A 13,802-nucleotide genomic window follows, 5' to 3' on the forward strand; every position below is an offset into this window, starting at 1 on the left:
TTGTTAATTATCTGTAGCTTACCTTTAGTGGTAGCCTTTAATATTCACATGTAGCTTTTTTCTTTGTTTTTGTTCGGTACACTTCTGTTTGCCTAATACGGGGTACTGTTCAACTTTTAATTCTTTCATGTTTTTTGGTTCTGATTTATGGAATTTTGAAGTTTTGTTGAAAACTGAAGAGCACCCTCATTTTATTTTCAGAGATCTTGTTCACCTCTAACTGGAAATGAAAGCCAACTCTTTGTCAACATAATTGCTTGTGCAAAGGGGAATGTATTTAGCCACAGAGTTGGCTGCTAGATACCATGAAACGCAGGGGGAGGGCTGTTGTCTAATTCCTTCCCAGTCCCTTCATTGCACAACTCCAGATGTCTTTGAACTTAATAACAGAAGTGGGTTTATGCTTGTTAAATATGCTGTTTATAGTTGTCCTTAGTTTACGTTGTCCTTAAACTTTCCTCCTTTGCTTTTAAGCACCTGACGTTACCAACAGAAGGGGGAAATACATTGGCATTAATTAGTGATTTTAAATTATTTTTTTTTGATCTTTGAAAACTAAACTGGTAATTTATGATTAATCTAATTTATATAGTAGAAACAATCCAGACTTCATCACAAAAACCCTTTTGAAAGTAGGAAATGATAAAGTCAGAAGAAAAATAAGTGAATAAGGGCTTCATTTGGCTATATTATACCTTGTATTTTTTGTTGATTTGTTTACTGATGTTGTAGCTTATCCTGGAGATATTTTCCAATTTCTAAATTTCATATTCCTAAATATTTTAAAAAACTTTCTATTGGGTTGTAAAAAACTTTATGTGATTAACCATCCTTCACTAACACAGATCTTACCTTCAGCAACCTATTTGCTCTAAATGCTGGGTTGAATCCAAATAAGAAGTACAAAAGTTCAAACGGCAATACTGATATCACATCAAGCTGTTGAAGAGCAGAGAGGTCAATTTAAACTTCACAATATCATAATGCATTTACTTGCTGTCAAAAACCTACTTAGACTGAATCATGATTGAGTATAACATTTGAACAGTCAGCATGCTAAGTCTGTAACTTCCCAAGTACTGGTAGGCAAGATTATCTCTCTGAAAACATGAACAGCTTTGCTCTGCCCTGCTTTTAAGTCCCCCATGCCTGAGATTTTAATCTGTTTCATGGTGATTACTAACTGTATCTCAGATATTTGATTACTAATACGTTCTGTTATTTCAATTATAATTCTGACAAGACTAAAATGGTAGGCATGTGGCTGGTGAGTAGAGGTGAGGAGAGCACTCCACAAGCACTTCTTAGTAGTCCTATGGCTTTTAAAACCAGGCTGCCAAAGCAATGCTGGGGAGCATGATGAATTAGACTCCTTGCTTACAACCTGCAAAAGCCATGTGTTCTATACAACAGATTCATCACAGGCTGATAAGTTTGGTTGTTTGGGGTTTTTTTAATAGGTATTGTCTTTTGTTATATTTGAATGCTGCTTCTTCCCATATCACTAAAATTTTCAACATCTTGCTGCAGTCCATCGACTATGTGATTACTCTTCTTATCTGACTACTTTATTCTTTCCAAGAATTCTGTGGAGAGATGGAAAGCTGTGGCAAACTTGGCTTTGCCTTTTTAAAGATCCTGTCATGCCTTGCTCTGTTGCTGAACATTTGGGAACAAAAGGGGGATGTGGAATCGTACGCTTCATCTCACTGTAATCAGAAATGCATTTGCCCTGAGAGATGCAACTCGTGTAGGCAGCAGCTAGCCTGCAGCGCTGACCTTTTATTCCATGCAAGTAAGATGCAGTTAATACCTGAACTCTGTGAAAAGAGAAAACCAAACAAAAAAAACTGATTGAGGACAAACAAACTTTTATGGCCTCTCTCCCTCTCCCAGACACATGTCTAAGAGGAGGCAAAATTTAATCAGAAGTGCTTTAATATCAGTAACTGTTAATTAGTACTTAATCATATGACAAATCCCCAGATTATATTATATCTCGCATGTGGTGAGAACATTCAAATCTCATTAATGTATGCAGAAATCAAGAGCACTAAACATAGTGCAAGAGTGAACCTAAAATAAAACCATACATATCCACTTGGTTCTCTTGATTTAAGCTGGACTCTGTCCTACTGACTTGCCTGTATAGTGTATATCCTGCGCTTTTGATACCTTAACCTCAAGGGTGTAAGTAGTGATATTATGATCACTGAGACAAATTTTAGCTCTGAAACAAGGCAGGTGCAAATGCATTTACAGAAGAGAGGAAGCATTTCAGAGATGTGGGATCAGTGTCAGGGAGCTGTATGTGCATCAGGAATTCAATAGACTACCTGTCCTTTGTTGGGAAAAACAATATTTTGGAACAAAATGAACAATTTTTCTAAATCAAATACATCTTCGGTTTTACGAAATGCAATGAGCATCAAAAAAATTAATTTAGATTTTTTATTTACTTGTGTGAACTATAACTTATTCACTGCAATGAGGTACGTAATGCACAGAGTTCACTGAATAGAGTTATCCAATTTCAAGACTTTTTGTTTTGTTTAATGAATCTCTGGCAAACTGTGCTATTGTCTTTCAGTATGTACGAGGATGACTTCACACAAATTCATCAGAACTCAGGAATTTATTAATTCCATTTTATTAGATTATTATTGAGAATTAATATTTAAAATTGCTTCTATAATTATTCTGTTTTACAATTAAACACTGTTTATGAAGAGGGCAAGCTTCAGCCACCAAGCACTGACATGCCATCAAGTCTATGATTTCTAGTGAGGTTCTTAAATCAACAGTGATTTTCAATGAATGAAAAAAATCCTGTGGAATCCTACAGCCAGAACTTAGATATTGACATCAGCAACACAGGGTCTGCTTACCCGAAACTTCACTGAGCTGTGGTAGAATTTCTTCATTTCCACTCTGTCTGTCTACAGTGATAACGAAAGGAAAAAAAGGCATATTCAAAAACAGTATGTCAGGAATAAGCCTCTGCTACTTGACAATAATAATAATAATAATACTCTTCTGATAATAAGGATGATGATAGGTATGTTAATGATGGTCTAAAAGTATGAATGGAGAAACATCTGTAGGAAGAAGTAGTACTTTTATTAGACCAGTTTACATAGATTAGACCTACTTGAAAAACATCAGGTTTGGAGTTTGATGTTTTCCAAGTCTGGCTGTTGGTTTAACAAAGTATGTTACATTTTTACCACAAATCTTCCCTCTCAAGACCTCTGTACTAGTAGGTGCTTGACCCAAAACCCTTCAATGTCAGGACCAAAAATTTGACTTCAGTGGTTCTAAGAAAAATGCAAAGAACATTTCTGATCGTGCTGTACAAAATTAGCTCTTTGAAATGCCAGCATGTTAATGCTAGCATTATTAACATTATAATAATTGACACTGCATTCATTAGTAATGATTAGCTATTTATTTTTAAATTGCTCTCCATGGGAACTGATGCTAATACCTTAATAAGAAAGGGTAATCACAACTATATAAAGAAATGTATCTATTATTATACTTTCTGTATTTATACAAGGATCACTTTAAAAATAGCTTTAAAATCTTAAGGATATTTCCATGCCAGATCTTCACTATTATCAGTTTAAACATTAAACTAAATGCAGGACATCAGACAGTAGATGATCTCTTCATACACTAAAATCTATGAATTGTACAAACAGCTTCAAGGGAAATAAAAGCTAAGCTTCCTATGTTAGGATTTTAACCTTGTTCATAAAACTTGAGTAGGATTTAGGCAAGATTGCCGCTTACTGAATGGCTTGTCATGCAAAAATACATTACACTGCACTGCATTTAAAATCTATCCAAACTGTATTTGCATAGCTTTATCTGAGATTCCTCTGTAAAGGTATTGGTAATATTGTTGAATGCACAATGTGTAAAATTTTATGTAAAAGCACTGAACTAAAGCTAGTTCAAAATTACGTTTGAGGATATATAATTTTGAATTTTCTGTCTGCTGGGCACAGTAGTGTCACAATGAAGTTATCTAGACTCATTTTTTCCACAGTAGGTTTTCTTCTATAAGAAATTAAAGAAACAAAAGTAGGGAAGATTTTAACAGAAAGTTAATGTTCTAGATGCCCTTTTGATATGTTAAGGGCAAGTTTTTGCCTTTTTTCAAACACTTGCTTAGAGTTTTCTTTTGTATTTTTCTATAAAAACATAACACAAAAATAGTAGCAAAAAGCAAAATTGAATATACATATTTTCCCAAAATAAAATATCTCAAATAAATTATTTTCAAAGCATCCTGAAATTAAAGGGAATTTCCCCAATTTTTGGCAAGAAAATATATCTCCCAGTCTGTAACAAAACACTCACATCCTGTCCAGTCCTGGCAGAATATGCACTGTCTTCAACTGTGAATTGTGCGCAATGTAAATTGAAATCTGAAAGTTTCACACGAACATACAAACACATATATACATCAATGAGTATATAGTCATATACTCACTGATTCCAGTGAAGCTGCACCAATTTACTCATGGTGAGAAAGATTTATGCCTGTTCTGACTACACTCATCTATTACTTTCAAATCTGTTTTTTCTTTTTTAAGAATGTAGACAATGGATATGTTACCATCTTCCAAAATATGATACTGAAAATTCAGTGAAGAAGAATATAGGTATATTTTGATAAATAAAAAAGTTACATAGATTTGACATCGCAGGAAAAAAATGTGTCAGATTAGAGGGAATTTCTATAATGTACTTTAACACACAACCTGGGAAATCCCAGTTCTAATACTTACTATTATATCTCCAGCTTTTAAAAATTGCACTCGGGGCTGGAAAATCAGTAAGTCACACAGGTAGCAGATATCACAAATGATGTCTATGGTAAACCAATACATTCTATTACTTGGGGTTTGATATGGAAACACAAAGCGAAGGGGAATAAACCAGCAATTCCAGTTATAGGCGACTGTCACAAGCATGAGCCATGCTACATAACGGCGATCTGAAAAAAACCAACATTGAATTTACAGGCATGAACTTAGAATCTTTTATCATTCTTTCAGACACATTTATTCTAGTTCAGTCTCTGGGAACATTTCTGCCCGGAGCAACCTACCATTCTCCCTTTTTCGATGGCATAGGCTGCTAAAGTGATATAGGATAGAACTAGGAGTCGCACAAAGAATTTGCAAAATGGAAAAAAAGAAGAGTTTATGAGAGCATATAGAATCTAGTGCATCTGGACAAACTTGCTATATTTTGCATGCTGCTGGTGTATGATATGACTGACCGAAGAATTATTTGACCCTAAAGAATGGGACAAATTCTAGACCAAGAATTGGAAGACTTGGGTTTTAATTGTGGTTGGTTTGCATACCAGCTTTGTGGCACTCGAGAAACAACTTGTCTTTCCGTATCTTTGCTACTGTTGTCACTTTGCATTTTGTTTTTTCCCCTGTTCAGAATGAATGTTCTTTAGGGCAGGATCTATACATCCTTCTGTGTTGCTGACTGGAATGCGGATCTTATGGTGGCTCACAGGTACTATGTAATATTAGGTCACTTCGATATGCCTTTACCCCATTCTATGGCACGGCTTTTAATTTACCTGTGTATGAGTCTATGCTGTCTGGTAGCTGCAGATACTCCATGTATTTTTTCAGTGGAGGTTTTTTGAATTTACAGCACAGCATATCGCAGTAATGATCCTCTTCTGGCTTTGCTTCTGTGTCCTCTTTCTTTTCGTCTTTCTTTTCTTCTTTCTTTTCTTCTTTCTTTTCTTCTTTCTTTTCTTCTTTCTTTTCCTCTTTTGGTGGGGGTGGAGGCTGTTTCTTTGATGGTGCTAGCCACATAGAAGGCCACAAAGGGTGACATCTTAATAATGGCTCAATTACTACAACCTGTTTTAACATGTACAAGAGCCTCATAATTTTTAAAACTCTTTTAAAAACACTCGGCAGTGACTAAAGCTACAATTCTTTATGAAATTGAATGTATTAGAAAAAAGATTGGACCATAAAATCACAACTGATGTAATCACGTACATTTGCTATCAAGAAAAGGGCACTTCATGTTATAGAGTGCGCTATATGTATTAGTCTCTTTCCTTGTACAGTGCCCACAACTAATACCATAAAAGACTGACAAGAAATAAGATAATTAATAATTCAACATTTGTTAATGCAACTGGGCATTCCTCTTTACATGACTGTTGCAAATAACGCATGCAGTTAGGATGGAGATAAGAAAAGATGTCTGTGCCATGGGCTGATCTCTTCCCTCTCCTGAGAACTGATATGCAAGATGCAGCAGGCGAAACTGATGGGAAGCCAAAGGTGTTGTATGTTTCTAGGCTTACAAAAGTCTTGTGGCACTCCTTTGAGCCCAGTTCTTCCATATTTGGGCCAGATGATTTTGTCCACACATTTGTCCCATTAATTCTAGCGGCTTCACCTCTGAGTAGGATACACAGTCCTAGCAGTAAACTGGCAAACTGGATCTATAATGATTTAGGAAATAAATGATTTTAAGTTCTACAAAGAGAACAAAAGAGGTAAATGAGCAAAGAAATAATGAAAAGGAAAAGAAGTAATTCCTTGTCAGCTGGTATAGTTTATAATACTTCAGACATTATTTTTTCCAGTTTATTAAAAACAGGTAAGCAATAAAGACCTCTTAAAAAATGTCAGAATATAAAATCACCACACTCAATTCCTTGTGAAGAGGAAAAAAAAGTCAAAATTTCCTCTAAAGAAGAAAAATACCATATTTGTTTTACATTTCATATTTTGTCAAAAGCAAATATTTAATTAATTTCAGATGAGTTTGCTCTATTCAAAGCATGTAATTAGAGTCTTCAGTGTGTCTGGAAGATTGCTGCCATGGCTAAAACTTTATTTAGTTTTACACAGCAGATCTAGTTTCAGAGCGACTAATATCGACTCCTATGTGTATGTATGTTTCTTCATATGTTTCAGATTCATACTCAGGAATAAAACATATCTGGGAGCTATTTTAAAATATATGTAAAACTGCTTAACAGGGATGATTCTAGATATTGCCCAAGATTTTTTTCCCCAAAGTATTCAGTACTGGGGTTCAAAGGGAGCACATACCTAAGGACCTGGCTTACTGTAAGGATAAATTGACTTCAGTGGGCACAAACTGATCCATTTTATTAGGTAAACATGCTATACTTACTTGAAAATTTTATCACAGTATTTTCTGTTCCCACAAAATAATGTTCATCTTTAAACTCAACAAATGCATAGCTATTTCAGGAGTCACTTACAAGCTGTGGGACTGCCTTCTGGGGAGGACAGCAATGGGTCTTTCAGCTTTTCCTTATAGACTGTTGTCCTTGCCCGCATTTTTCTGATGATCTGTTGAAGTTGGGCATCAACATACTCATTTGTTTTGAAACCCGAAGACGATGGCTTCTGTGTGCTACTTAAAACGAAAGGAAAAAAGCATAATGTACTGAAAAGCAGTAGAAGGAAACAGTGCTAATTCTACTTCATTCATTCAAATCAGGCATTAAGACTGGATCTTTCTTAGCCACAGTGTTAATTCATATCACTTAATTCACGGTAAGTGGACACCTAAGTCAACTGCTCTTGCTTGCTGCTTATGTCAACAGATATTGCTGGTTATGTGCAGCAATGTACATGATATTTCAAGGAGAGGAGGTCAGGGTACCTCTGTATAGCCCACTGCATTAAGGACTTCCCTCTGCTGCTTTTCAGTAAGTTCTACTGTGGCTATGTAAGGCCTAGAGCTTATCCTATGTATTTGCTAAGGTACAAGGCATGCTCTTCCCATTTGTGTATAAAAATGTGCTTGTAGGATATGGTACCATTAGGATATGGTAATACTCTAACGATGACAGGACATAACTGAGTTAAAGACTGATGTGAAGGTGGGGAGGCGAGTCTATGCTTACTTTATGATTCCTAATATTGGGAAAATTGATTTAATTTAGGTTTTGTTATTACTTAACATGAGGTAAAAAATGCATCTGTTTTACCAAGTGGCAAACAAAACACTGGTGTGCTTGCTGAAGTTTCTTCTGTTTCCACTAAGAGTTTACTTAGGGTCATAGTAACCCTGAGCTGATATTCTGGAACTCGCAGCATTTCTTCAAATCTGAGGACTGCTGATTTTCAAACACCTGCAACCTCACATTCTGCACTGAAACGAATGCTTTTAATAGAATCTGTGCATGCTGTGCAGGCAATTAGAAAATTTAAGTGAGGGTGATTCTTGATCAACTCTCTTGGGCTTATTTATACTTGAAATTTCATCCTCAATTTCTTGCTACTCTCTGATTATGCACACTGGGGCTGTTTTGGAATGCCACTCAGCTGGCAGCTGGGCCATGCATTTGGACTTCCTCCACGTGAAGACCAGGATAAGGGTTTTCTTCTGTATCCTAGACTCAACACTTCTCAGCTGGTGTCACTCACCGGTGTCAGAGCTGGCTGGAGATGGCTGTGACTGGCACAGGCAGCTCAAGGCTTCCTCCCACACCGGTCACAACTGCCACCCCCGTACTGAAACCCTGTCAGCTATGCCCCATACAGGGAGTACAGCAGAGAATTGTTCTTCCTTTCTTAACAGTTTTTTATCTCTGTCCCAGATATCATGGGGCTGGGATGTTACAGCAAGCGAAGAGGCAGATCAAGAGTGCAGCATGCGGATTCTTGAGAAGACCTTGCCAAAGGTGAGTAGGGGGAAAGTGGTGTAAGAACACCTTGGGTAGGGAAGAAATGAAAAACACTGCAAAGAGATCTTTGAATAAACACCATGTCTCCTCAAGACCTAAACCTACTTTGAAGTTCCTAACAGAAGGATCTGTAACTAAAAAAGAAGAGTGTCAGAGTGGGGTGCGTGTAGCTTTTTAAGCAGCACAGTTTTCTGGAGACACAACACATCACGGTGCCCAAGGAAATATAATTTAAAGATGTGAAAATCCTTCAGCAATAAAACCATTGGATAAAATGGAGATAAGCTGTTAAAAGCAGAAAAAGCAGAAGTCTGGAAGTATGTGCTTATCACTCCTCTAATTTAAGTCTTCTGTAGTGTCTATTTCTTAAAAGTCCCCAGAAGGAGATTAATCACACAGTTCTGATATACTTTGTAATCTCATCACAGTTCCTTTTGTGTCACATATTCCCTTTGCTCAGGCCATCTGCAGTTTAATGAAATCCTTTCTTGTTTTGAGCTAACATGTCACAATTAGTTTTTCAGCTTCTGTGCAAAGAATTTAAAATAATTCTTACTCTTTGCTGTTGCTATATTTGCTCAGGACATTAGCTATCATAGTAAAATACACTTATCACAAGTGTCATGCAAAAGGCCCTTTCTACCTGCTTTGTAGGGATAAGCTATAAATTGTGTGGGATTTTCTTTTTATTTCACAGCCTTTGCAATAGAAGTTAAAGTCTCTTCTATCGTAATTTTGGTGCTTTATCATTGCAATGAAACCCAAAGGAACCGTGTTGGTATTTGGTACTGATTAGAAACTATGTGAATTTGTTTGAAGTTATTTGCCCCCCAGTTGATGAGAAATTTATTTTCCTTGCCCTCCTTCTCATTTGGTTTACATTTTCTCCTCCTCTATTATTTTCTAGTAATGAAATGCTTACTTTAAATTTTCTCTGTTTAATACGGATGGAAGGGGCTGAATGTTGAACACTGCTAATTTGAAGGTGTGTCTTGTACACGTGGTTTGTGTGGAGGTGCACTGTAAATTGTTTCGGCTAATGAAGCCCATTCAAACTTGACTAAATCACTTTTAATAAACTTGACTCCATCTCTTGCATTAGGTCATGCTTTGCCATGAATGTGTGACACCAGTGCCGTGCAGCTGCCTTTCACTGCATGCGGCTCTCGGTGGAAATTGGGGTCTGGCTCAGCACCTCCCGACTGGCCTGAGATTATTTTCTCAGCAGACTTGAGGTGCTTTCCCCCTTTTCTCCCCTCTGTTTTGTTTGGTGATGTTTCTTTCACTATGTGTGTACTCTTTTATGTGGTAAAAATTTATTAACTCTATTAATATATGTTTGATAAATTCATATACATAAACACATAGCTTCCAGCAGAACATGACAGGCAGGAGGAACAAGGCTACATTTTGCTCTGTGAAAAATGTGCTTCCAGGTCAGAGACCTTGATAAGATAATTCTCTTTGAAGAGACCACATTTAATAATTTTGTCATCCATATGACGTTGCAACACTTTCTGATTCTGGTTTTCTACTCGTCAGACTTTCACATCCTGTGCCTGTGAGAAAGGTTATTTTGATTTATGTTTTTAGCATGCTCTGTTAAGGAGATAATGCCTAATTTTAAATCCATAATTATGTTCATTCTCACCTCACAGTTACAATTACAGACTGAATTGATTTTATACCAGGCTCTTTTCAGTTTTATTCTCTGTATGAAAGCTCTCAGGGTGTGACCAGACTTGTGGATATTGATCAATTCCTGGTTTGTCTCTGCCTGTGTTACAAAGCTGAATAGCTTGTGCCATACTGGGGCGGGTCTGCACAATCGGAGGCAAATCTGCTCCCTTGCTGACACACTGCTCAGCTGGGCAGAAATACACTTTGCCTTTGGTTTCCTGTGCTGAGCTGTGCTGAGTGCTAGGATTTGTCTCTGAGCTGGTACGTTATTCTTTTAGCAAATTTGCCTCCGACCTTTGTGCAAAGTTACAATATGCCTAGGTCGGTATTACTTACTACAGCATATAGTCCTTTACAGAGTGGAAATGTTTATTCCCTGCAGGAGTAATAATTTCACATGGCCTAGGACATGAAAAAGCCAGGACCACAACTCATGTACTATGTACACAGTTTTATTATGACATCAAACATATTTCATTTAACAATTGCAACATATATAACAATTGAAGTATGATAATAATGTAGTTTTCTTATGTTTTTAATTTGTAGTTTTTATCTTTTAACTTGTAGGTTTAAACTTGTTTGTTTAGTGAATAAAATTACAGTGCCTCAATGCTCCCCATGCCAAGAGAAAAGATTTAGACACCTATAGCATAGAAGAAGAAAATGGCCTTGAAAGAACAGGCCATACTAATACTGTGTTGAGTGTGCTAATTTATGTAACATCTGTTAAATACTGTGGTTTTGCAGTTTTCTGTGTTGAGTTCAAACAAAACAGAGATCAAGAAATGCAATAGGTTATTTCAGAATAAATCAGGTTTATCCTTTTCTAAGTTGCAATCTAGCAACTAACAGCTTTCTTGCTTTTCAGCTGTGAACACCAAATACCTGAGTTCAACTCCATCTTTTATTTACCAGGTGATCCCTGAGAAAATGTATTTCATAAATGCATGTTGCTGCCTGAAAAAAATCCATACCACTTTTTTTGATTTCAGTTTTAACTCTTCTTTTTGCAGCACTTAAGAAACTTTCTCCTATTTACCTAGAAATAAAATTCTTGATCTTGCAATAGAACTTTTAATGCTTTTATTGAGCATTGACTTTATGACTTATGATCATATTTACAACCTGTGTCTTTAAAAAATAATTTGTTTTGTTGAATAAATTATGGAGAACCTCTAATTCAAATAATCAATTTTCAGAAGGATATGACAAGGCATAGCTATAGAAATGTCCACGAAACATGATGGTATAGCTGAGAAATATTTCAGTGAGATAAGAAAATGTAGTTCTAGGCATCATGAAAGGTATTGATTCAAAAGCACATCCTCAATTTATGCTGACAAACCCAGTGTGGGTAATATTACAGAAATCAGAACCCTCTATCTGTCCCCAGTTCCAAGTCTAAGCTCACACATCCTAAATGACTAGGAAACCTAATGCTTCTCTGTAACAGAAAAAAAAGTTAGACATCATCTTGGACTCAGGAACAGTGGTATTCCCAAAAGCTAGCTTTAGCTGTTCTGATTATGCTCCCTTTATAGTCAATAGAAAGCTTCTCTGAGAAGAGGTTCAGAATTACTAAGATAGGTTTCTGCTCTGAGTTGCCTGCGAAAGGAGCCTATCCTTCTCCTTTATCTGCACAGGAAGCTTATGGAGTTTTAGGAGTGAGCTTTAATATTTTCTATAATGACGCTGGTACAAAATGTAGTAGTATGCTAATGATGTTTGACGGGACATGGAATTGGGACATTTAAAAAGTAGGATTAATTTCTATACAGGGAAAATGGAATTATTTAGCCTGAGTAGTAGAAACGAGAGCAAATCTAATGCTACACAATGCAGAGATGAATTTAAAATAAAATTATAAGAATTTCCTTTGTAAACGGTGGGTTCATCAATTGCAGATGACAAAAGAATAAATATCCAGTGTTTTAGTCAACAGCAGGGCGCCTATGAGCCAAACTGTAATCCAGCTATGAAAACACTGGTGCAAGTGTAACCCTAGAATGTACCTGACATATTGCTAGTGAAGGAAGCATTAATATTGGTATATAAGGCAATGATGAGAGCTATTCTGAACTGTTATACTCAAAAGATGAATTAGCATAAAAAACTATATAAAGTCTCTTAAAATGATCAAGACTACTGGGAACCTGGCTTTAAAAAGGGCAGCAAAACAGATTGAGAGGCAATAGGATTGTTACCTATAAATACAAATTTTGGTGGAGAACCACGTAGGAAAAAAAGGTATTTGAGCTGAAGAACAATATTGTAACAAGAATAAATGTGAATAGAATCACCATGAATTAGTATGAGTCAAAGGTCTGAAGAAAGTTTCTAAGCCTGTAAAGACTGGGATTCTAGGCAGCCTTCTAATGTGAGTGAATAGCAGTTTAAACAAGCATGACATATTTCAAGATTATATTAGCTAAGATCGTGAAAATTATTGTAGGCAGTGATTCCCAAGAATGTAAGAGAATGGGTGCAGCACAACAGGAAATCCTTTTCAGAGAATAAACTTGAAAAATATAAAGGTTTGGAAAGTGAGTGAGTGGCTTCACTTGTATAGGTACCACTAGGTTCACTACTGCCAAAAATCTCAACAACTCAAGTGCTAAGAAATTGAGTTTCTAAGATACATACATTATCTTACAGCCTTGAAACAAACTGCTGACACATTATATTCCATGGAACTTCAAAAAGCTCTTAATTAAATTTTAAATTTCATTAGCAGTCTTGAAACAAATATCTTCCTCTGCCCCATCATTTCTTCTTTTAAGAGGGAAAGTGTCTGAGAGAGACCCATCTTTAGTGACCCAGTCTTTCTCTATTTGCTGCATGTTTTGCAATACTAGCAGTATATTAACTTGTCTTTGCAATAAAACATAATAAAATACATTTTTATTTCCATTTTATTTTAGATTTGATTTATTCTTCACAATGCAATTTGAAGTTAAACTGATATTACTTTTGTCCTACTATCTATTTTTTTACGTATTTCATTAATTTAAACATAGTGATATAATAATATTTGAGTTGGTTTTGGTTATCTATAGAAGCAAGAATAGGTCATAAGCATTAATAAGCTTCATATGGACATCATATAAATAAAACTCTCAATTGGAATTCATTACTTTCCTTTAGTTCAGAGTCTTTGTACAGAAATTATGCTTGTTTTGTCCCTAAGCAAGTGTTCTTGAAATAAAATGCAGAGATCATTCATTGTATCATTCATTGATCTCACGTTGTATTCATATACCAAAATGGATATAGAAGCAACGATGTTCGAGGAAGCCACTATCTTTCAGAGTTATCTGCTGGCATTGGACTCAGAACAAACTAGATCACAGATCACAGATCACAGAATCACTACGTTGGAAAGGACCTT

At 36.0% G+C, this 13,802-nt stretch overlaps 1 protein-coding gene across 1 annotated transcript in view; it reads right to left on the reverse strand.

Moving 5' to 3' along the window:
• The window catches only part of CNGB1 (cyclic nucleotide gated channel beta 1), a gene marked incomplete at its 5' end in the record, with an annotated part of 35,179 nt that extends 27,724 nt beyond the window's left edge, over positions 1-7,455 (reverse strand). Inside the window, 5 exons of the mRNA XM_010287003.1 lie at positions 853-939; positions 2,889-2,939; positions 4,800-5,008; positions 5,615-5,752; positions 7,298-7,455. Of these exons, the coding sequence (XP_010285305.1) occupies positions 853-939; positions 2,889-2,939; positions 4,800-5,008; positions 5,615-5,752; positions 7,298-7,455 (643 nt within the window). The remainder of the gene's footprint in view (positions 1-852; positions 940-2,888; positions 2,940-4,799; positions 5,009-5,614; positions 5,753-7,297) is intronic.
• Between the last annotated feature and the right edge of the window lie 6,347 nt (positions 7,456-13,802).

This window comes from Phaethon lepturus, unplaced genomic scaffold, assembly GCF_000687285.1.
Source record: "Phaethon lepturus isolate BGI_N335 unplaced genomic scaffold, ASM68728v1 scaffold30465, whole genome shotgun sequence".
NCBI classification, from domain to species: domain Eukaryota; kingdom Metazoa; phylum Chordata; class Aves; order Phaethontiformes; family Phaethontidae; genus Phaethon; species Phaethon lepturus.